Source organism: Lepidochelys kempii, chromosome 2 (genome assembly GCF_965140265.1).
Source record: "Lepidochelys kempii isolate rLepKem1 chromosome 2, rLepKem1.hap2, whole genome shotgun sequence".
In the NCBI taxonomy this organism is placed as follows: Eukaryota; Metazoa; Chordata; order Testudines; family Cheloniidae; genus Lepidochelys; species Lepidochelys kempii.
The window spans coordinates 179,392,001-179,417,717 of NC_133257.1; the positions used below are offsets into that span (position 1 = coordinate 179,392,001).

At 39.8% G+C, this 25,717-nt stretch overlaps 1 protein-coding gene across 5 annotated transcripts in view; it reads left to right on the top strand.

Moving 5' to 3' along the window:
* Positions 1–25,717, top strand: part of AMPH (amphiphysin) — a 171,656-nt gene that overhangs the window by 99,900 nt on the left and 46,039 nt on the right. For all 5 annotated transcript variants that reach the window (XM_073332856.1, XM_073332859.1, XM_073332857.1 and 2 more), the window contains exons 4-10: positions 8,430–8,524; positions 12,459–12,554; positions 15,132–15,239; positions 16,160–16,245; positions 18,916–18,991; positions 20,839–20,921; positions 23,617–23,758. In XM_073332856.1, the coding sequence (XP_073188957.1) occupies positions 8,430–8,524; positions 12,459–12,554; positions 15,132–15,239; positions 16,160–16,245; positions 18,916–18,991; positions 20,839–20,921; positions 23,617–23,758 (686 nt within the window). The remainder of the gene's footprint in view (positions 1–8,429; positions 8,525–12,458; positions 12,555–15,131; positions 15,240–16,159; positions 16,246–18,915; positions 18,992–20,838; positions 20,922–23,616; positions 23,759–25,717) is intronic.

Genomic DNA, 25,717 nt, shown 5'->3' on the forward strand with positions numbered 1-25,717 from the left:
TCATCTACCAAAGAAAAAATCATTTCCTCTTTTTGGGATCAAAGTTGTTTTCTATGTTCTCCGCAGAAGTTCACTGCACATCAGCCAAACGTCGGGGATAAAGCAGAGTTGTTTAAATCCTAGTGGACATGTAAATCTAACCGACTGAACACAGTTATTCCCTGCAGAGAGGTGTCTGTTTTGTAATCATCTCTTCTAGAAAACCTTTGAAGCCTGATTCTTGGGGGATAGCAAAAGAAGTTGGCCATTAGAGAGATGATGATGGTTTCCTGATTCTTTATCCGGCCCCATCCCCAGGATGCTCTAACATGGACCAGTTAGCAACAGTGCTCAAAGAATGTCTTGTTGCAGTTACTGCAAGTCATAACAAAGTTTCAGAGGACATGGATATGCTAGGAAATTCTTGCTGATGAGCCATTCTTTTTACTCCTATATTGTGATTCTCAAGTTATTATATACCATTTATTGTTTGTATAATTGTGCAAGGCACTGTACAGAAAAGTCATATAATAGGCATGTGACATTCCTTGGTATCTAGATCAGAACAAACTATTTTACAGTTGGAAGGAATACGAATTCCTTTTGGCATTGCCTGGTGCTAGTATTGTATCCTCATTACTCAGACCCCTAGCATTACCAGCCATATATTTAGTGAGAAATTCTGATGCAGCTGCTTGTTAGCCAGGTCATCTTTCCTCAATGTAGGATGATTATTTTCATGGTGCTTTGATTTCTGTGCTGGTGACAACAATCCTCCTCTTCATCTCTATTTATTTTTTTAATGTTTTGCCACTTTATTTACTACATTATTTAATGAAGACTACTCTTTGCACCGAATTTACTTTAACTTTACATGAAAGTTCTTGATTCGCTTTATCGGCAATACTAGTCTGTTTCTCGTCATGTTGCTTGTCATCTAAATTTGGTAATAAATGGAGCTCAAGAGACTTTCAATGTGATGAATGAAGTAAGTTTGGTGGCTCAGTACCTTCCCAGTGATCATCTCAAGAAAAGTGACATAATCACAACTTGTGGCAAATGGCATACTTGTTGGGAATCCTACTGAGCACAAAATGATCTTTTTTGCCAAGGCAGACATATAGCAGCTCTTGTTACAAATGTCATACAAGGGACTGTGATATTGAATATGTAAAGAGGAATTGCTGTAAATGTACTATACTAAGATTATGCAAAGAATAAACCTATTATTTCGTAAAGGTAACAACATCCCATATTTACACTGGGCTAAATTGTGCCCGGGTTCTGAATGGCCACACAGGGCAATAAAGGGAAAGAATCCCTTCTTCCCTTGTTGGCCATACAACACTTTTATGTGGAGCTTGTTCTGGGTGTGGGTGGGGAACACAGACTGCTCACCCAAAAGCGAGCAACTGAGCACAATGTGTAGTGAGTCAGGAGTAATCCCCTCCCTTCATCTCCCCCTCATTTCCTCCCCCCCCCCCACCATGCAGTACGCTCCTCCATCCGCAGAGAACGGGGAGTGCCAGAGGAATTGTACTTCAGAGAGACACCTGTGCCCTAATACTCCTCCCAGGGCTGTCGAGCTCTGTGTTGCCCTATGCTTGTAGCTGTGCTGAAAGGTTTAGATGAGCTCCTAGAAAAACCAGCAGAAGATTGTCCAGTCACCTCAGTGATGAGGAAACTGCTGAACATTCTTCAACCTAATGCCAAAATTTGCATTTGTTGAAACTGCAACATTCCAGCCCACACACATATGAGTTGAGTATTCACTGCACAGCAAATAACAGATTAGTGTATAGTTCTTGAACTGGTCAGTGCCTCCACTGTAAACTGATGATGATATCTTGTAACTGACATTTGAGGCATATATGGGAATTCTGCTACTTTATCACAATTGCACTTGCTGAATAGTACAACTGTTCTTGAATTGTTAGTTCTTCAAGGCAGGTACTGTCTTTTTGTGTATTTTACTGTGCTGAACACATTGTTGGAATTCAACAAATAAATAACAAAACAAACAATTGTTACCTTTTAGTATAAGGACTTAGACATAGGAGATAAGTCAGCACTTTCTAACCATATTAACAGCGAATGTATACCATAACTTGGCATATTTGGGGAAGGGACTGTCTTTTTGTTCTGTGTTTGCACAGTGCCTAGCACAATGGGATTTTGGTCCGTGACTGAGGTTCCTAGGTACTACAGTAATAGCAATAAATAATTAATAATTAGTCATACTTAGATGTGTTTCAACAGTCAGGAAATACTGTTAGTTGATGTGGTAGGCAGAAACAGAAGTTTGAAATTCTGAGCAGAATTACAGAGCCTGCATCAGTTGCTCTTTAATTATGGATACATTTTTGATGAGATGGCTGATATCCTTATCAGAACAGATTACACTGGTAGCTATTTTCAAAGATATAAGTACAGCAGACCAGCATCATGAGTCTCAGGAAGTAGACAAACTGAAACACTTAATCTCTAATTAAAAGGATTTTTCTCTTTTTTTATTTGGCAGTAAGTTGTCATGGTATGAACTCTAGTAATAAACTTAATTTTACTCCATGACATTGGAATCTCAGGATTCTAGAAGTAAGATGTAAGAAGATCATTTCTGAATTTTAATAATGCACATTCCTAAAAGAAAAGAGTTTCTACAGAATTCATGCACCTCCCTGGGCTCTGTGGTGCTTCCTAAATCTCTTGGCTTTAGCCTATTCAGGCCCTTCTTGTCCCTCTATGGCTCTTGCTCTTTTCTGGTGACCATTGGAAGGAATAAGGTAATTGTGTTAAATATGTGTAGAATATTTGAGATGCTAATAAGAGAATGCTACACCTCGCCTGCATTTCTGTATCATTCTGGCTACATTTCACTGCATCTATTCAACCTGTATTAGGACTCTCTTAGAGCAGAGGATTAAGGGAGTGGATAAAATTTCCCTGTTTACTATAGTTTTCATCTGATGGCTGGGGTCCTTCCTTCCCTCAAGCCTCTCTAGTATCAAGTGCCTTCAGGGCTCTCTGGGGGTTTTTATCTCTGAGCTCTTCAAAAGCCACAGAGTTGTAGTTGGCTTTAATCAATTTTGGGTTTAATGGTCCTGATTTTTAAATAAATCCTAAATCAACTTCCCTTTTTGCACCCCTAAATTATTTGCAAGGTACACAAAGGCGTGTAGATGTTTACCTGCAGTTATTTGCGGATGCAAATTGACGGAGTCAAGCCCTGTCTCTTTGATCTTTCATCTGGCATGGAAATGACAGCTGGCCTTCAGAAGAGCTGTAGGAAAGCTCACACATTCTGTGGCTGACATATGAGCTCCTATCACACACATACCCAAAACATAAATTACTTAAAGTTAGTCATTTCATTTCTTAGAATTTGTCTTTTGGATAAGACTTACTAATGAACTCAGATAATTCCTCTGAGAACCTCCTTGGAAAAACACCCTCCCCTCTTGAGTAATAAAATACTAGGAGCCAGGCCGGATTGTTCAGCTCAAGCCACAGGTACGGAAATTTCTCATAGATTGAGCAGGGATCTCCATTTGGAACACAAGAAGGTCAGCCCCAGAATGTGTCGATCACAAGGGAGCAACTGGAGTTAAGGGCCCACCGCACACACACACACAGCAACCCTGTTCCTCTGAACCCTAGCCATGGCTTTCTGCTGGCTTTGGACTCCCTGGCAGCCTGTTTTCATGGATGCTCTGCCATTAGGGATTCTGATTCCCTGCTGCCCCTGGAAACACCCATCAGTGGGAGCATCACATCTTGGAAGATCTCCACTTCTTCAGGCTTTTATAATGTTTAAAGCAAATTACTCAGAGTAGGTAGGGGCAGACTTGTTCCCTCCCATGCCTGGCCTGCTGCCTTCAGGCTTGCCCTTCTCCATGTGTGGATCCGTAATCTTGCTAAGAGCCCTTGCAAGATCCATGGAAGGTGGCTCTTCTGCATGGAAAGAGGGAGTCGATTTCATCCATGTGAAGTTTTCAGGGGAAAGATACAAACCTCAAGACCTGGATTATTTACCACAGATTTTACTAAGTAACTCAATTATTTCATCATGTCTAGTGATTAAAAAGTAAGTGATCCAATTACCAAGAACAAGCAATTGATATTAAATATGAATTGCTAACCATTCATCATTGGTACAAATTATTTTACCATTCCTCAGAACTTAAATGGTTTTTTAAAAGTAATTTATCTTTCTCATGACAGCAGTTAAGAGACAGCACACAGCCTAGGAAAGGCACTAATCTTCTTAATTTCAGTATTGAAAAAACACATAAGAGTTATCAGTATCTGAAAAATATTGAATGCGAATAGAAATAAATAATCCCTGGACATTGTGAGTTCATGCTGAGACAGATGTGTACGCACATACAAATGGGAAGCCACGAGCTGAAAGCCTAGCCATAGATCATTGTATATGTATACATACACACATGAAGAATATAGCAATAAATATAACATAAAAACTATAGTCAGGAGGCAAGAATCATAGTCACAAGGCCAAATTTAGCCCTAAGGTACAACTCCCATTATCTCAGGTTACATCTGAATTTGGTCTATGGGGTCTACAGCAATATGGGGAAAGAACAGATTATTGGGTATTGATAAAAATATTATGTTTGCACTTTTCTGGTGTATTTTTGATACAGGCCAAGCAAGATAAAGAGTCCTTTTCATTTTTTAAAAACAGATGTATAACTAGGATCTGCAACATTTAGATAATATTTGTCCTTTCTACTACTGCGTTAGTGGAAAAAAAATGACTGGCTTGGAAAGAATGAGAATGTGTGGTCAGTTTTGTGTGTATTAATCCACGATACTCATAGGTTATGTTCTCACTTATTTATCTATTTAGTCATTTTAATAATTGATGCCTTGTGTGATAGCTGCATGTTCAGGGTTGGTTTTCATTTTTTTTTCAGGTTTTACAAATAATGAATGTTGAATTTTGTTTGTTTGCTATTTCCTTCTTGTGCGTGTGTGTGTGTGTGTGTGTGTATATATATAATATATATACTTATTTTTATTGTTTTTATATAAAATCTTTAAAAGAAAGTCTCTGTCAATCGAGATCTTATACCCAGCACTGATTTTTGTTTGCACAGTATCTTATCTGTGGCTGAGTTGAATGTAAGCAGCAGATAGATATAAAGAGAAGGGCTTTGTTGGCAGGAACATATGTTGGGGGTGTAATACGCAGTGTGCTCAAGGGCACAAGAGCAGAAGAATGATGATTCAGAGTAGATCAAAGTGTGAGTAAGGATGTCTGAACCTCCCTGACGTGCATTTTTATTGAGTGAATGGTCAGAACACAGTATTCCTAAAAGCAACAATGCTGCTTTGTTTCTTTTTTTTATTGGCTGAATTAATTTGTGGCAGTTGAAAGAGGATTTGAAATAGAGCTCTACTAAAAGATTTGAAAATCCTCTTCATTTTGTTTGGCAAATTCTAAATCACGTTTTAAAAAAATCAGTAATACCTTTTTAAGGTCCAGTGATGCATTATTCCTAGCAAGGATCAGGTAGCCATATCTAGAGAGGGGAGTGAATTCCAGCAGAGGAAGGGAAATCTTCCGTAAGCCCTTACCATCAATTTGAACACTCTGGGCTAGGTTGTGGCATTAAATAATCGTCCTTCATTGGGAGTGATGCAGCACGCCCAGTTGGAGCATTGTGAGGCATTGTACACAGTGTCTCCTGTTGCTCTGGGGAAGCACACAGACACTGCACTATCTTTAAAGTGAGTGCAGTGAAAGTGCCACTCTGCATTCAGCCAGCTCCACAGGGGTGGGATGAGGCTTGATCCTGCTCTCTCCCCTTCCTTGCCCTCCTACCCTCTTCCACACAAACCCCTATTAGCACTCAGAGCCCTGAGGTTCTCAAGCATTCCTTGGTCCTAGCCTGCTCATAGTGGCAAGACACCCATGGATTTAATAGTGCAAGATTGAATGCAAGAACTCCCATTGTGCTTGACCCTTGTGCCCCTCCTTCCCTTAAGTTTCCATGCAGAGGCCAGAAAAGAGAAATCTTAATTTTTTTTCTTTTCTACATAGAAAATCATTTTTGTAAACAGAAAAGTACTTTGTTGTTTTACTTTTAATGTCCCGTGTGTTTTTCAAAGAGTGGGCAATGAGTGGGAGGATCGCTGAGCAGGTCACAAAATACCTTCCTTGGAGTATTTGAACAGGGGTTTCAGGCTATTCCAGATTTTGGGGGTAACGTCTCTATTTCTTTCCAGGGAAAATAGAAATTTCACTGCTATTCCAAAATTCAGTCAATTAAGGGTTTATTCTAAAGCTTACACTAGAGATATTTCCAAGGCAGAGCAGATGTGCTGTTGCAAACAAAGATTTTGGCTGGCAATTTTTTTGTGATTGAAAAGCTGGACTTTTTTCAACCATTCCATTTTGTTGTCATTGGAATTCAGCTCATTTCAGCAGGTTTTATGTAAAAGTTTAAATAAAGTTTGGCTGTAATTTTAAAACAAGAAAGCTATAATGTTGGCCTGACCCTTATGGATATCTCAGGAAGGGTCAGATCACTTCTGCAGATAGAGCCAGGATTTTATCCACTATTAAAATCAACAGCAACACTCCCATCTACTTCAGTCAGACCAGTTGATCTGGGTTTGATTTTCCTCTCACAGGTTTAGACTGATGTTACCTGTGCTCACTTCAGTGGAGTTACTACTTACTTACTTCAATGTAAGTGAGAGGAAAGCAGACATTTTGTATATTAGAGTGATTAGACTAAGCTAGACCATTTTATCTTCTCATCAGTAATAACCAATGGTTCAAAGGAGGGCATAAGAATCTCATTGTTACAATCTGGCACAGTACCTCTCAGTATGACCAGCAGTCTGTTGCGAGTGGACTCCATCACTGGGCCCCATGTGCTTTCAAGCCAGCTGGGTCTGGACAGAATTATGGCCACTGTTTTCTAGCTTTGGGTTTGTTAGGCACGTTTCCAGGCTCAGACTCTTTGTCTGACCCTTTCCATGGGACTGCAATGCAACTACCCTAGACCCTGCAACCTGTGCCTCAAACCACCCAAGCTCCCAACTATCAGTCATGTACACAAGCTCCCCTAGAGCTCTGCTGAGGCTGTGGTCTTTCTGTCCCTGAAGGGGTTAAACAAGTATTTCAATGTGGCAAGAAAGCAAGGAACACAGGTTTAGCAAAGGAATGTCTTAACCAAAGTCACTTCACTCTTAAAAGCTCTCAAGACTTCCAGATTTTTAAAATGACAAAAGGTCTTGGGATGCTGCCTACCCCAATCTGATCTCACCCCTTCTGCGAGTCAGTGTTTCAGGCTGGGTAGAGTCTCTCCTGCACATCCTGCTTAAGTGTTACAGTGGCTGGCCTCTTGCACACAGCAGCATGCTCTCTTGAACACTGTCTCTGCCTGCTTGCCATGTGCTCCCCTGGCATGCTTCAGTCCCATCCCCCATTCATGCTGGCACCACCTGCATAGAAAAACGTTGTTCCATGGGCCAGGAGCTGAGAGCATTCAAAGTTGATAGCTACAGATCGCCATTTTGTTGGCTTCTCAGTGACAGTCCTTCAAGTTTTCAAGTGATTTTCCTGGGCAGAGCCACAATCTGAATGGGCAGAGCAGCTATCTGAATGTAATTCAATACACTGCCTTGGGCCAGTTTAGAAGCCTGTTCAGCACATAATACAAAATGGAGTTCATAATTGTGTACAAAGATACCCCACTCTGTCACACTCATAACAGACTATAAAGGACATTTCTTGTTAACTCCAGGTAGTTAGTAGCTGGTTTATACCTTGAACACAAGGTTTATTTTTTGTTTAAACTCTTTGAAAGCTACATTCTTACCATACCAACAAGCATTATATACAGGGCCCTACCAATTTCATGGCTGCGAAAAACGTGTCTCAGACCATGAAATAAGCCCTTCCCCATGAAATCTGAGCACCCCAGCTCGGGGCTCCTAGCTGCGAGCTCCGGCCACTGTCGGGGAGGAGATCTCTGGGTGCCTCCACACGCTGCAGGAAGCTCTGGGGCTGGGCAGCAGCCTTAGAGGCTCTTGCAGCCGGAGGAGGCTTGTGGAGGTGGGCTCCTAGCTGTGAGTTGTGGCCAGGCTAGGGGAGGACAAGACTTGTCCTTACCCGGACTGGCCACTCTCGGGGGGGGGGGGGGAGGGGGCAGGGGAGGTCAGTCCTTTCTCTAGGTACCTTTTGGGTTGGAACCCTCACAGTTACAACACCATGAAATTTTAGATGTTCACATCTGAAAATGTGAAATAGACCAATTTAAAAACCCTCTGGCCATGAAATTGATCAAAATGGACCATGAATTTGGTAGGGTCCTATTTATATAGAAGGAGGAAAATGTGGAAGTAAATAAAGATTTGACCCACTATTCCCTGTGTTGTGTAGAATAATATATTGTTTTTCTACAAAATCCTAGGCATGCAAGAAGCCTCTAAGAAGCTTACAGAGTCTCTTCATGAAGTGTACGAACCCGAATGGTATGGCCGGGAAGATGTGAAAATGGTTGGAGAGGTAAGAGATGTGAATGTGAAGAAACATGGTTGAGAATATATTAATCTGAACCAAAGAATGGAAATATTAAACTTAAGTCACTGAGTTGCTCATTTATTGTACTAATGTATTGGTGCAGAATGTAATTGTAAGGTTCCTAGAGAGCATCTCATGGTAATCAGAAAACACTCCATGAACCATATTTACAAAACACAGCAATAGTGGAAAAGTGTGTTCTTAAAATAATTATTTTTAAAATAAAAATGTGGTTGACATTCTAAACCATTATGCATAATTGCCTTTACTCTCCTCTCACTCATGCTCATTGAAAACCCAGGTAATTCTATTAACTTCATTAATTTGGAGTTATTCCAGAATTACTTCAGTGTACCGGAAGTGAAAGCAGATTCAGGCTCAATAACAGATGCCTCGCAGTAGCTTGTCAAATAAGTTATATGCACGTTTATAAGATTTAGAATGTTCATGATCATCCCGAAGTATTTCATAATAATGGTAGGACTAATTATAAGAGAGAATACCTGACTGCATACTGACTGCTCTCTAGCCAGAATCTGTTCTTGTTTACAGTGGTGCAAGACTGGAGTAACTCCACTGAAGCGTTACTCCAGATTTACAACATTGTGAGAGTAGAATATGACCCTTTTATCTTTGGACCAAGCCTGGTGGTGGCGGTGTTTTTATTGAATTTCTTTAGGGTGTAATAAATATTAGAGGCCAAATTAGGACCTAGTGTAAGCCGGTTTAAATCCCATGGAAGTCTATAAGCAAATTTATTGATGATGAGGGTGTAAGCTGGTCAGAAAATGATGTAAATTATAATCAGATGTAATTTGTACTGATCTGGCATTAAGTGTGGGAGCCGTAGCAGGAAAATCAAATACAAAATCTCCTATTAATTGCTTTTCTTGCTATTCTCCTCCCACCTTGCTCGCTGCCAATGGAATACAAGTTACATTTGTGTTGTAAACACACACAATGCCAAATTAGTGTAAGTTATACTACTTCACTGCTTATACCCACTTAAATTTATTGTCTGAACAACTTACATCTGACATATAACTTATATTACCAGTTACATCATTGCTAATTTTGGACTTGGGTACAGAATCTTATTTCATAAATGCTATTGTAAATACAAAATATTACCACTGATTCCAGAAGAGTTGCTAAGCAGGGGACTACAGCTCTCATCAGTCCCCCATCCCACTGCATTTCCATTTCCCCTGGCCAGGTAAGGAGAAAGATCCTGAACCAAGAGCTGTCTGGGCTCTGCTGGGAGGCAGTAGCCACATGGCAAGAAGGGAACGGCAAGAGAAGCTGAATTCAGAGCAGATTCCTCAAGAACTGCATACATAGCTGCATGTGGAACAGATTGTGGCTGCTAATATTACAGCCAGGTGCAGATTAGTATGGTATGCATAAGGAACAGCAGCAGCTGGGCAGGAAGCCAGTGCAGAAGGGTCTCAATGACGCACACTGACTGAGACTAGTCTGCAAGCTCCTATTTGCTTGAATGGAAACTGAACTGGAGACGGCACCTCAGGCACTAGGACTGGAGAGCCCAGTGTCTCAGTTGGACTGCCCCAGGATCCTGAATAAGAACCACTATTGCTCACTTTGAACTGTGACTGTTTAAGCCTCTATAACTAGGGTATTTGCAACCATTTCCTTGCCTACTAGCCCTGTAAAATACCTGTTCACTTAGCCGTGGGTCTGAGTGGTTATTGAATCCCACGAGGGCTAGCACCTACAAGGCCTAGATGCTGAAGCACCTGCAATGCCTGCCTCTACATCATGGTGCACCTGGCATGCCACTGGAACCTTAGGGATTTGGTGTAGTCCTGTCATGAGAAACCCCAGTAATTTACACTGGTGTCAGCGATGGGATTCCAAAAGGCAAAGTTGGCTGGCAGGATGTAAAGGGCAGGAGCCAGAGGCACGAGGGCTACTTGGTGGGTAGAAATGAACAACCCTGATGATCTAAGTTTTCCTCTGAGCTCCAATAATGGAAATAGGTAGGGAAGTGCAGTGGAGAGAGGGTGATGTGAGTTGTTGTCCTGTGCTTAGCAGATCCATCACACGCTGGTGTAGATCCAAAGTATTCCCGCTGATTTAAGAGGAATTATCTTGGAGTCACAATAGTTTACCTGAGAACACAGCTGGGTCTTGGTCTCTGTTACATACAGGAAGAATCTTCTATCTCCCCACCTGTGTGAATATGGTCTCAATCAGGGTAACACATGACACACTATAGTTTCTACAGCTGAGTCTTTTCCAATTTAATCTGAAGTTTGGATGTGATGTTATAGATTTATGCAGTGCTGAAAATAGTTTAGGAGAATATGCTTACCTTGTCAAGTCCACAGGCAATTATTCCTAAATTGTTCCATCTAAATGATTTTGATCTTTATGTGAGCAGAGAAGGTGATTTGAGGCACTAATCATTTATTTAGCAAGTGCTTTTCAGTCCCATTAGCTTTTTTGAAAATCTCCAAGATTTTAATTTATCTAAAATGTGTCACTGCAAATTATTTTCAAATGCCAATGTACCATAATTGCTATTGCTTGCTATGATCTAATGCTTTGCTGCTTTTTACACAACTAATTAAATCGTGTTAATAAATATGGACTTTTTAAAGTGTGATGGATTATTAATGGAGTATTCTTCATCAGAGTCTTCAACTAAGATAGGAAATAGATTAAATAAATTCTGGCATTTTGTGTCATCCTGCATTTACAATAAGTCTGCCTTGTGGCACAGAATGAGTAAACAGTGTCACTAGAAAATAGCCTTCAGGACTGCTGCTTGCCCTTGGATCCTGTAGGGCAGTGGTTCTCACCTTTCCCATACCAGGAACCCCCCAAAACTTCCCTCTTATCTAGGTGAGATCTAGCTGGGGCCTCCCTCCCATTTGGAAAAATGAGAAGAGCAAGGTGATTGTGAGCACCCCAACACCTGTTCAAATCCCAACGTTGGGAAACCAAGTCCCAGGAGACTTTCAGAAGGGCACTGATGTCTACCAGAAGCAGAACTTTGCCTTTCTCCATAGTATTCCTGATCAGTCCAGCTGCATTAACGTGCTCAGTGACAAGAGAATTCCAAGGAGCATGCTCTGGCAGTTCCCCGATGACTTTACATGGGAGTGAGACAGCCCCCAGCTGATGCGAAGAATGGATGTGATGTGAGGTTCATGTGAAGAATGGGTCTTTTTATCTGTTGGGGTAGCAGTGGTTTGTATCCTGAATGCAATTTTCTGACTTACAGATCCATTGAGTTTTGTGAAGGCCACCTATTTGCCTTCAAAATGCTCTATTAATGATAGGCAGAGAGAAACAAATATGGGGAATGTATGACTTCCCCTGGTCTGGAAGGATACTCAACCAGAAAACAACTGTTAAAATAAAATAAACCCATTTCTCCATTGTCCATACATTTTACTGAAAAATCAAAACTGAGGTTACAAATTACTCTAGTGAATGAAGGAACCACTCTTTATTCATTTAGTTTTATTGTGGTTTTAGTTGTATTTTGCTGCTCGTGAGAGGAGAGGTTATGATGTACATATCAGTGAACCTATTTATAGGTGGGAAATAGAGTAACTTTGGTTTTGGGACTACCGACCTGCAAATAGTAATCCTGCAAAGCTTGGATTCGTGACTTTCCAAGACTGCCACTACTTTGAAGACTGCAACATTTTTGAATTGATTACTGCAGTTAAATCTATTCTATTGCAAATTAAAACTCACATTGAAGATTTTTTTATCCATTTTACAACTAAATTCTGATTTTTGCCAGAAAAACATAAGATTACAGGAGAATTAAGATTTGCAATTTACATAAGTGTTTTTCCATTTACAGAAGCGTTTCCCCTAAATTTTGAGTGAAATTAAAGTGATTGTCAACTGTTTCTCTGTATCTCATCTTTCTTTACAGAAATGTGATGTGCTCTGGGAAGACTTTCATCAAAAGCTGGTGGATGGATCACTGCTGACACTGGATACATACCTGGGACAGTTTCCTGATATCAAAGTACAGTAATACATTTCTATACAGGGAAGATTTAAAAGGTTACCTATTACAATTGAGTCAAAATCATGCGAGAAATGAAATAAAGAATATACAGGAAGCCAGCTCTCATGTGGAATGTAACACATCTAATTCTGTAAGCAAGTTCCATTCATAGTCTATGCTATTTTCCTGAGTGAACAAAATTAAGTATTATGCAGTAGCACCATTTGATTTTCTTAAAATAGCCTTTAATTTTCTTAAATTAGCCTTTGTATCTCAGACTTTTATGTAGGTCTTTTCTGCTCCCACTGAAGTCAATGGCATAACTACCACTGACTTCAGCAGTGCTGGAGCACACCCCTTGGGTCCAAAGTGTTACTGCAGAATTATTAGAATAAGAAGAGTTCTGCCATTATTCTTTTCTTGGTGAGATGCACCTCTAGATGTTTAAAAGTCAATTGTTTTCTTTGTTGAATTTGAAGCAATAAATGGCTTCTGTGATTTGATCAATCACAAAAGCTTTGTAATACATCTCCATAGAGATTGCTATTATACAAATCACAACATACACTCCCCAAGTCCCCTTTTAATTCTGTCTTCCCTGTAAGGATTTCAAAGTAGCATGTACCCAATCGTGTGAAATTTCAATAATGTAAAACACTGAAGCACAAAGCTTAACACTTGAAGACAAATGGGACTATTAACATGCTTAAAGTTAATCAAATGCTTAAGTGCCTTGTTGGACTGGGGCCCTGGAGCATGGCTATGATCAACCGTGTGCAGTGGAGGAGTACATAATAAGTACATGACTAAAGAAGAGATGGGACTTTAAGGAAAACAACTCATTAACCCAACAGATGATGAGGAAGGAGAATGTTATAACTGGATGATACCGTAAATTTTCAAAGCATTCCTGACTCACATTTAGTTGCCAGGTAGATGCCATCCTTTGGATACTTATGCCAAAGCATCAAAAAATAAAGATTTCACCTTTGTTCAGAAGGGCAGAAATACTCTGTTTCTACAGACGGTGATTGGCTGAAGTTTAAGGTTACTATTTTGTGGCATTGGCAGCCAGTCAAGGTTGGCTACAGCTCTTGGTGGTACTTGTTAAAGGCATGTGTTCTGATATTTCAAGAAATGCTGGGTTCAGCTTTGTTTTCACAATGAAATGCTATTGAGGTGATAAGGATGTCAAGATGTATTGAACTGAATTTGGAGCAATCTTTGTAATCAAACATCCTGATGTGTTACCTTTATAAGTACCATCAAAGCTGTAGCCAGCTTATGTTAACACCATCCATTTTAAGAGCCATAGCCAGATTGGATGGCTTCCGATACTGGGGAATTGGAGCTCAAGACTTCTGAGCCAAATTCACCCATGAGTGACTAAGGTGCAGCCACTCATGCCTGTGATTAATTTAGTCCTTTTGCTTCTGTGTTGCTGGTTTGAATCAGGCCTACACTAATTGTGACTCTCAAAATTGTCATCTAAGGGCTGTTCAGTGCTTATTTGAAAGGAAAGAGTGGACTCAATGACTTTCTATAAAACAGGTGGCCATATTGCAAAAATCACCACCGTAACTGGCAAGTTTACTTAGTCTCATTTGAGACACGGGCAGATCCTCTGATATGCTGGGTCAACTTTACATCTTGCCGTTGGTGCAAAGCTGCTCTGAAGTCATTTTAGCCAGCCACTAGAAGATTCTGGTAGTACTGAGGCATCTTAGTGGGGCATAGAGCCAGCTTAGTGACTTCAGCACTCCCCAGGCTTCTGACACAGGAAAAATAGCCAGGGAAAGGGGGACATGACCAGAGATTCCTTATGAAGGGATGATCTTCAGCTGAGTGTATGGGTTGTACATTCAGCCCCTGCTATAATTGACATTCGCACCAGGACAACCCTAGAGTCCTGGGTGCTCAAAGGTGTGAGAGTCCCATTCCTGATCCTGAGCTTGCCCGGTTCTCATTAGCTGCAGCCTGGGATCTGGTCCACAGTATTATAAAAGGAAATTCATATACCATATGCATTAGTGTAGTGTCAGCAATTTTCCAAGGCACCTTTTTAGTACCATGAGCGGTCCTATGACACCTACAGTAGCTTAATTGGAATTCCTATTACGTGATGTCAAAATTAGATTTGTTATATATTCAAAAGTCATATTGAGAAGTGTGTTTTCAGCATTTTCCCTAACTCAAAGAAAAAATTAATATATATTAATCATTAAATTCACACACTGTGTAATGTGAAAGGGAAGACAGTTTATGATACTATTATAGTCTAGCTTAATGAGTCCATTCACACTGCTGGAGAAAAGATGCGTGGGTTCATATATTATAAAATTTGATATGCGAGATTCCAGTCCTGCAAGCTCTCCACACAGACATCTCTTGTCATGCCCTTATTTCTCAATAAATAGGTTCCTTATTAAAATAATAAATTACCTAAATTTTCTCTTTCACTGTACAATCTTATGATAAATAAAATTTAGATTGCAAGTGAGAGGATAAAGAATCAAAGACAAATTAAAGCAAATGAAATGAGAGTTCCATCTCCGATTGCTTGGCTGTGTGGCAATAGTGCTGAATTTTTTGCAGACTCGCATTGCAAAGCGAAGCAGAAAGCTGGTGGACTATGACAGTGCAAGACATCACTTGGAAGCCTTGCAGAGCTCAAAAAGAAGAGATGAAAGCAGAATTACAAAGGTAGGGTATATCTTTAAATAATAATGTTACTAGCGCAGACGTCCTGAGTTTGGGTGAAATTTATTTCTGCACACTCGATAGCATAAAGTCTGTACTCTTCCATTCCAGAAAATGGGACTGCTCATATGCTGACGTTTAAACACATTATTCATTCTGCTAGATCAGGGCCAGAGTGCTCAGCTTCCTGAAGGACTGAGTCCCATTTAAATCCTATTTTGAGTTGCACTGGGATTTAAGGGGTTCATAGGCTTTGTGCTTGCCCTTTGTACAGGGATCAGTTGTGCCCTTTATGAGATGAAAGACCACCATGAGGGGCTTCATCCTACAGCCCATAATCATATGTGTAGTCCCACTGATTTAACAGCATCTGCTCACATGAATGAGGGTTGCAGGATCTTGCCCTGGATTATTAAATTCTTCAGAATATTGTCTATCGCTCTGTAAATAAATAAGAAAAGAGTGTAAATAGTAAAACTGAGAAATGACATTACAACGTGAGTTCTTTGGAAAATTGCTGGTTTTCAGTTTTGTTATAAATTCAAGACTCGGCAAAGGTTCACCCAAAGGTTTAGAGAGGCTCTGAACCTATACAGTAAAGCTGGGCCAATTTATTGTTTGTATTGAAACCCCATGGAACTTTGTGATTTTGCACATTTTGACACAAAAAGGTGACTTTTTCTTTTGGTGTTGATTGTATTCTTTGGAACCAGAAATGCCTGGGATTCGAACCTATGCAAGCCAAACGAGACACAAATGTTTGCAGTAGCCTTTGCGAAATGAAACAAGCTATAGTAAACAACAGTAGTTTGAACCACGCTCTTCTTTTGTTAATAGAAAAACAGATCAGTACAGTGAAACTGCACAAATCTGTTTTTCTATTATTTGGAGAATAAAAGCCAACATGTCTTGCTTTGTTATAGGCAGAAGAAGAGTTTCAAAAAGCACAGAAAGTGTTTGAAGACTTTAATATTGATTTACAAGAAGAGCTGCCATCTCTATGGTCAAGGTAAGCCAAACAACTTGCATATATAGGCTAGAATTTTCAAAGAATCAGAATCAGTCTCCCAACTTCCACTGAATTTTAATGTGTGTCACAGGATGGCTGGCCCAGTAAATGAAGTAGGTCCAATTCCCCAGTGTCTGAACTAGTATCAGAACCATAATTTCTGAGCATCTCTAGCAGCTTGCTTTCTTTAAAATTGCATGGCAGTCCCTGTGTTACAAGTTACAATTTAAAAACTGGCAAGAGATAAATAGCTGTAAAATGCAGGTATTCTGTTTCTATTAGAGATTTAATAGGCAGGTGAACAAGAACCGCAGAGAAACGTTCCATTAGAGTGTTACATTATTTGACAAATGAGACTTGGAAAAAGGATGCTTTGGAGACTTGGAAAAAGGCCAGAATTTGTCTGCTGTTGTCCTCTAAACTTCTGTTTAAAGTGAGGATGAGTTCAGATTTTTCTGTGCTGTTAGTCCTTTCAGGCACTTATCACCACAATACATTCTTTTTGCAGGCTACCAAAAGAAACAACAAACCAAACAAAAAACCCCAACCAACTGCCCCAAAACCCCCCAAAAGTCCACACCACACACTTTGGCATACATGTTATTTGCATCACGGTGTGTCTGTTACCTTCTAACTAGACTACAGGGTTGATAGAATTTCAGTGAACATTTGAGCCTACAGTCATGGTTCAGGAACCACATTCCTTCAAAGCCCCTGTTTTTAGACACTTTACAGAAAAATAACCCATTGGGATGAAATTTCTCACGCTTATTCTCAGCCCAAAGGCGATTTTTTGCTGGTGAAAATTTAGAGAAATTGCATGTGGAATTTCCAAACAGGTGTAAAATTTAAGTTTTTTATGCTCTTAGGATTATTCAAAGTTTTCTGCACTAATATAAACCAAAGACATGTTTTCAGGACCAAATTAAAAAAAAATTCAAACAATTTCAAAAAATATGCATACACACACAGTGCAATTAATTGCTCTCACAAACTTCCATATGCAAATACCTACATGCATGTACAAGTATGTATTTTGCATTCATAATTATTTTCTTTTACATGTGTGCATATTTTGCATCCTCTATTTAGTCATCTGTGTTTTAAAACTTGCAGTCAACCTTTGTATGTATACAGCCTGTGAGGCGACGGATGGTGCTTGAAGAATGAATCAGGTTTGTTTAGTGAATGAAGCTCATTTGTTCCAGAAGTTGGAAGGTGTAATGCAGGAAGAGAAAGGACAGTCTTGTGATTACAACAGTTTAACAGTGGAAATGGATTCTATCCTTGTTTCTGTGCAAGTCACTTGAACGAAACTTTTCACAGGAGGTCACTAACTGTATGCATCTCATTTTCTGGATGCCCAATTTGACACCCTGGAGATCAGATTTGCAGAAGTCCTGACTGCAACTGAAGTCTGCGAGACTGTGTTCCAAACAAAAAAAACTGCACAATGTTAAATACCCTCAAAAACCCTTCAGATTTTCAAATTGATCACCCAATATTAGTGTGTGCTTTTGACATTAATGTCCCTGTGCCTTAGTTCACCATCTGTAAAATGGAAATAATGCCACCTCATCTCACGGGGATGCTGTGAAAATATATTCATTAATGTTTTTGAAGCACTCGGATACTGTAATGTTCTCCACCATAGAAGCCCTATGTGAGATAAGATACTTATGCACTAATCTCTATGTGCACAGGAGTATTTGCTAATCTTGCCTGTCTCACAGTGTTACTATAGTGAGACTGGAAGAGCTCATTAAGAGTCTTGTGAAAAATAGACATTGGAAAATTTTTTTTGCTTGCTTAAAGCCTGGATGCTTTAAACATCATATATTCTTGTTTCAGTAAGGCCAGCAACTAGATGGGTATTCCAGATTTGGGGAACATGTTTCTCATCTCTTGGATCTGAAATTACCATGATTTGAACAGGCAGTGTGGCCCAGGATAGGGCACTGGACTCAGATCCAAGAGATCTTGGTTCTGTTTTAGGCTCTGCCACAGGCTTGCAGTGTGGCCTAAGGCAAGTCACTTCAATTCTGACTGCCTTGCCTTTCCCCTCCCCCCGCTTTGTCTTGTCTATTTAGACTGTAAATTCCAAAAGCCTGTCCCTTTTTGTTCCTCTCTCATGCCCTAAGTCTCTTACTATGTATTTGTACAGTGCCTAGCATAGTGGGGCCCTGCTCCCATTGGAGCGCTGTAGAGGCTACTGTACTACAAATACGTAATAATAATTCTGTACTAACATGGTAGGAGCTTACGTACAATACATAAATATAATTGTTTTATTGGGCACTGATGATATTAACTTCAGTGATAATGCCTACAGGACAGATTCTGCCACCCTTATTCACAATGAGTATTAACTTACTCCCTAAGTATTTCCACTGACATAAATGGGACCATACGGGGAAGAAAGTAACCCTCAGCATGAACAAGTGTGGCAGAATCTGGCCCCGCAGCTGCACCACTTCAGGAATTGTTACATGATCAGTGAATCAAGATACAATTTTTTGTTTAATATTCCAGTTCAATTGTTTGCTTTTCTCAATTGTCGGGACACAATGAAGAACGTTTCTTGTTGTTTGAAAGAAATGAACAGCTCATTTTCTCTCCTTCACTCTCTTCACCCTCCTTTTTTCCTTTCTCTCTGTCATCTTCTTTCAGACGAGTTGGCTTCTATGTGAACACTTTCAAAAATATATCCAGCCTTGAAGCCAAGTTTCACAAGGAAATAGCTTTGGTGAGTAAAACTAAATGTGCTGTGTGAATTATGCAACAAACAAATGTCTTATTTGGGAGCAGTGGAAAATATTGCAGCAATGTATCTGAGAATTTGTCCTTACTGCCTTGATCTCTGGTGACAGTGTAGTATTAACATGAGTTTTCACTATACTTCTTCTCACTATACAAAAGTAATTTCCCTGACATTGTTGGATAAAAATCCAACTGCAGTTGCAATGTTAAGCTCTTTCTCTTTTTTTTTTTTTTTTAAGAATGTCCTCCCTCTCTTTTTTCCACCTTCACACTGTCCTCTTACACATTATTAATGGGGCAAGGTTGTTGAACATCTTGTGCCAGCATTAACTTTCAAACTGCATCAACTCAACAGGTACAAGAGGCAATGGTAGAGGCTTCCCCTTTCAAGATCTACCTCTGTGAATTCCTACACTGCCAGCAATTTATCAATACGCCCACAGTTCTCAAGCTAATAGAGTAACTTCAGTAAGCTACTTATGACCGTATGCTTATATACTTCACCAAGTCAGTGCCTAAGAGCTTGTCTACACCCAAAAATCAGTTAAATTTAAAAATAGTTAGACTAGTACAATAACTGTGTGCAGACCAGATTGTGTGTGTGTGTGTGAGAGAGAGAGCGAGAGAGAGAGAGAGAGAGACAGAGAGAGTTAAAGAAATACTAGAAACTAACCAAGTTTTCAGGTAAGGGTCCAACAGTAATCTTGACTGTGCCTCACACTTGAAATCCCCAGCCACTGTCCTCTTACAGGTTGGAGATCCCACCACATTCCAAAAATAAAAAAAGCTTGTTCCTTTGAGTGTGAATTCCAGAGGTATGCGTTCTAGTTGTGTGCAATGATAAAACCCACACCCTTCTACAGTACTGGTACAGGGTGAGTTCTGCTTCATATCTGTAGGATGTCAAGGTGGACTAAGGGCAAACCTATGGATTAAGCCTGGTAATTAACAGAACTCTGTTTTACGGGTTTTTTTAGACACAACAAGCCACAGGAGGCGTTTGTGACCTGTTTTCTCTATTGTTAATAAAGTTAGTTTAAGACTGGCTCCCTTCAGGAGCTCTCCACGCAAACCAAAATATGCCATAAAATTGGCCTCTTTTTCATCTAAGAAACACCCCATAGAACTTTACAAATGTCAATTAATTATTGAACCATGGAACCTTTCTCTCTCTCTCTCCCTTCTGCAGACAGCTCCCTTCTTCCTTGGCTGATTCTGTAGTCAAAAAAGTCCCCTCTCCCTCAAAAGCCTGTCCCTTTGTTAGTCTCTCCTGCCCTAAGCTTCCCTTTGGCTCCCTGACACACTCAGTCTGTAGTTTTTTAAAAGCTAGTATTAGCAACTTGGTTCTATGTCCTGCTTCTGTGGAAATTCCATTTCTTCAAACCAAGGAACCCTGCAGAGAAGTTGAAGAAAACTTGTTTTCCTAGGCTTCAGGCAACCTAATGTCCTATGGTGTTCTCATTTGCATGAGAGCCATTCATGTTAACCACTTCTTTTATTTGTTCTGGTGCTTCATCCAGATAGGGTGTGAATATGCGAGTGTCCTTGACAGCCACAGCTCATTCACTACACATTGCAGGTTAGAGTAACACATGGAATTCATAATCACATACACAATGAATAAATTATATATAGACTCCCCAAATCATCACAACTTCAGTCAGCTTTGAATCAGGCCCTAAATGAACATGACACTACGGTATACCTGAAGAGGTCTATATTGTTTTAGAGAAGTCAGCAATTTGTAAACCCGGCTTACCATCTGCACTTTTATCTAATATTGCAACCTTTAACCTAATATCACATTTAATAGGCATGTGTTTTTCTTCTCAGCTATGCCACAAACTGTATGAGGTGATGACCAAGTTGGGAGATCAGCATGCTGACAAGGCCTTCACCATCCAAGGAGCACCCAGGTAATAAATTGTTTATGAAATTACAATGGGCTTTCACCTTTCTAAAACAGTCAACCCAGCTATAGCATGTGGTACTACTACATCTTCATCTATGAACACCAGTGTACAGCAGCTAAGGATCTAGCCCTTGCACTCTTATAGATGGAATATACAACAGTGTTGCCTTGTCTAATTATTTTACCACAAATCTTGTAATATATGGTGTTTTACTTAAAGCCATGGCTCCTGAAGGCATGTAGATTTAGTTAAAAACAGTCTGTTTCTAACCCTCATGGTGGCCGAGGAAAGCCTGAGAACATTGCCCAAGTGCCCCCTAAAGGTTCAAAAACTAAAAGGCAAATTAAAGGAATCCCAAAATTATATATATTTTTTTAAAATTATGATTTCTAAGCCAATCTCATGCTCATGTTTTGGGAACATTTTGGGTTGGTGATACTGATGCTTTATCTCCTGACTTTTACTTTGCACAGCTTGATCAGCTGCCTCTCTGCCTGGCATAGACAGAAATGGATTTTCTGCTTTCAGTTATATAATGATGATGGGATGAAAAGGCACAAAGTGTAAAAAGAATGGTACTGATCTATAGGAAAAAAAATCTCAGTTTTAGAGAGACAGAATACATAACTCCTTCATTTATAACCATCATCCCTTCCATAAGCAATTGTGGAACTAAATTCTGACCAATGTACTAATTTGCCCCCAAAACAGTGTCACATTAGCATTCATTAGAGCTCATCATAAACCAGAATTTCTATCCCAAAGGAGATTCCAATATTTCAACATTTGTTTTCATCCTAAATCAGAAGGAAAACTTGAAATATTGGAACTTTTCACAAAATGCAAAGGTTAGAAAAATGTCTATTCAGAATTATCCAAACATTTCATTTTGGGTTCATTTGACCTTAATCTGCATCTCCCTGAGCTGCCACAGTGCCGCATGGCAGTTTTAATTCCTTAATGTCCCCATTCTTCCCTATGGACTTCCCTGTTTGGACTACATCTCCCATGATGCACTTGCAGAAACTTTGATTTTACAGAAACCACACTTGCCGTTAGGAATTTTCCATCAAAATACTTTTAAACTAGCATTAATATATACCCATATTCTGGCCAGCTGTAGCCCCACAAGCACACACATGCTTCCCCTGCTTTTCCTTTGCCAAGTTACTCTTCTCAGAAATGAATGAGAGAGAGTGGTTAATACAGTATGGGCTATTTTCTAATTTATTTAAATAACCTTGTGTTTTTGACCTTCTGGTATGACAAGTTTTGTGTGTGTGTAAAATATATATAAAATGGCATCACTACATTATGTTGTTGTGTGAATACTGTCATAACCCTGGTTTGGAAGCTTTTCATTGTTATGCTAAGATTCAGCATTAAGATGAAGAACGAACAGCTTTACTTGAGTCTAACTGTTTTGCCGAAAGCCTGCATAAAATTAACTACCGTGCACACTCTGAAATATCTTATGCCCCAACATGCACTAGATCTTGTGTCAAACCTGGAAGGATTCTTTGAGGGCAGTTTTTTTTAGTGGCGTTTGAAAAGCTTGTTCTGGAACTCAGGAAAGGGTCATTTCAGAATAAGAGAGTTAATATTTTTTATTAAGAAGTAAATAAAGAACACACTGAAGTTTGGACTTTTCTTCAGAGTGGGAGAAGGAAAACAAAACAAAAAATTTTAAGGGGCATGTAATTGAATATGCTACCTTGAAGGGAAATAAAATAGATAGGAGGAGCTTGTTAATAACTGCATATTCCTTTTTTTTTTAAATATTTCCACAGAAAGAGGTGGTGAGTGTGAGCTACAATATATTCTTGCCAAAGAATAAATTTGCTTTGCTTTAGTGTTAAAAACATGATTGTGGTTGGTCTCCTCAATCATGTAATGCTTCACTTCTCCCTAAAGATATGTAGGGCCAGTTCTCTTCTTATTGAATACTGTGCTCATAGAATGCTGTAGACTGTAGGCTCATTAATTATAGAAGGAAAAATCTGTTTTCTTCAATATTAGATGTTAGAAATTTCTAGACAGTAAAATGTCCCTCTGACTTTGAGCTTGATCCAGTTGGTATAAATTGATGTAGCACTGACAAAAATTAACTGAGCTATGCTGATTTACACCAGCTGAGCATGTGGCCCTATAATTAGTAGTTTTGGTTTTTGATTAAATTTCTTCTTATAGCTGTTGTTCTGTATGATTACTATTAATTATTATTGCCCCTTGAACTGGGATTGTATATCACTAGAGCCTTTTAGATTGTGAACTGTGTAAAGTAAATTGGTTAATGAAGACAATAATTGTCATTCACATTTTATATTTTCAAACTGACACGAGAAATCATTTCAAATACAGAACCTTCTGAAATGTAAGGACTCTATTTTTTGAAGATAAAGACACGAGAACAGTAGATGTTCTAGAAAACAACCTCTAGAAAATAAGAATTTCCTTTGGCACTATAGTTCATTGATAGATTGAATTTAATCACTGTTTTAATTATTTAATCACATAAGGGGCCAAATACATCCCTGATGCCAGGGATGCATTTCAACTATTGTGTCAAAAATATCATCATTTGAGGCTATAGAGTTGGAAACCTACATTTCTCAAAGGGTTCAGAAATGTAACTCGTGGTATAAAGTCAGTGAAGCTTCATGATGTATTCAGAACTTGTTACTTTGTGTTCATCCAGTGACTCAGGTCCTCTCCGCATTGCGAAAACACCATCACCCCCTGAGGAGGCCTCTCCTCTGCCTAGCCCTTCATCTAGTCCCAATCATACCCTGGCACCTGTTTCATCTCCTGCACCAGCTCGGCCTAAATCACCTTCACAGGTAGGAGCAAAGCTAACCTGGGGAGTGGGCCTCTTACACAGATGTAGCTGAGCTATTGTGGGAGATTCCACAGAGATAAATTGGGTGAGATTTACATTTGGGTGGTGAGTGCTGGAGTGCAGGAGGAGTGATTTCTACATTAAAATGAAAAAGTGATGGTGAGCAGCACTGATGTGGCTTTGTCAGGAAGGGCTGTAACGCCATTAGTTGCCCCAGCTGCTCATTCCCCTGTTGCAGGTGTTTGTTTGAAATTGATCTTAATAAGAGGAGATGGGAGAATGGATTGAGACTAGAAAGTGGTGCTGATTGAACTATGTGTGTGTTGAGATACTTTTATGTATAGGACCTTTAAAAGAATGTATATTCAGGGTTTTTCATGGGAATTAGATCTATCCAGCACATAAATTACTGTATGAAAAACTTTAAAAACATTTGTGTATTAATACAAAAATAGAATTGTAGATTACGGTTTGTTTATTATTGATTATTTAGGCACAGCTTTGTCATTAAAAAGTCAACATTAACCAAGAGTTGTCACCACACAGAGCTATCTGAGATACCATAATTTTTCCTTTCCTTGGGATAAGGAATACTTGTGGTAGCTCAAATACTATACTACTGTGGTAATTTTTGGCAAAACACTTATTGGACCTGATTGTCCTATTATATTGATTTTTATACTAGATTGAGAAGTTTGATCTCGATGGAGTCATACACTGAGAATCATGAAAGTGAGATAAGAATCCGGCTCATTAATGGCAGCTTGAGTAGTGTAAGAATTGTACATGATGGTTTACATGTATATCAAGCATATACTTTCTATAGTAAGGCAGAATTTAAAGTTTTTAATTAAAACAAGCACAACAGTGCTAAAACTCTTATAAAAAGAGAGATTACAGAATTATATTTTTTAAAATTACAGTAAAAATATGATAGTAGTTTGACATACTATATGTTAAAATAGTAGTACTGCAGTGTATGAGGCAATCCCTATTTTTATATGGGGAACAGTTAAACATAATTGTATTTTCATGAAATTATATGTCTCCGAAGAGTGTGTTTGCACACTGTTTGCCTCTGTAACTCAGTCTACTTGTAATTCAATGTTGCCCTATTGATTTCATTGGAGATACATTGCTTTACATCATCTGAGGTCTGCCCAAGATTTATATGCCTGTTTTTGACATTTTCATAGGCACGGATATCCTATTAGGTATTAGTCCAAACTATGGATTTACCATGGCTATTTTTATCCTTGTGATATCAGAGGGATTATAGTTTCCTTTCCTAAAGAATAAATATGATTTGATTTGTTTTGTCACTTTTTCTGTGTCACGTTGTAAGAAATGTCATCACAGCATGCTTGTTACATCTGTAAAAAGTGCAGTACTATCAACCATCAGATTCTCCTCAGTGCAGGATACAATGCTGTACAGACCAACTGTACAGTAGATGTCCTTAGACTTTGTTAGTTCCTGACTGTAGACCAGAGGTGGGCAAACTACAGCCCGCGGGCCACATCTGGCCCGGCCCCTGAGCTCCTGGCCCAGGAGGCTAGCCCCTCCCCCAACACCTGCAGCCTCAGCACGCTGTGCCGCCGGCACAACGCTCTGGGCAGCCGGGCAGTGCAGTTGCAGAGCCGTGGCCTGACCTGGTGCTCTGTGCTGCATGGTAAGGGGGCAGGGAGGGTTCGATAGAGGGCAGGGGAGTTCGGGGTGGTGGTTAGGGGGCAGAGAGGGTGAATAGGGGTCGGGGCGGTCAGAGGGCAGGTAACGGGGGGTTGGATGCAGCAGGGGTTCTGGGGGGCCAGTCAGGAATGAGGGGGGGGTTGGATGGAGTGACGGGGGGCAGTCGGGGTGGGGGTCCGGAAGTGGTCAGGGGACAGGGAGCAGGGGGTGGTGGATAGGGCAGGTGTCCCGGGGGTGGGGGGGCAGACAGGGAACAGGAGGGGGTTAATGG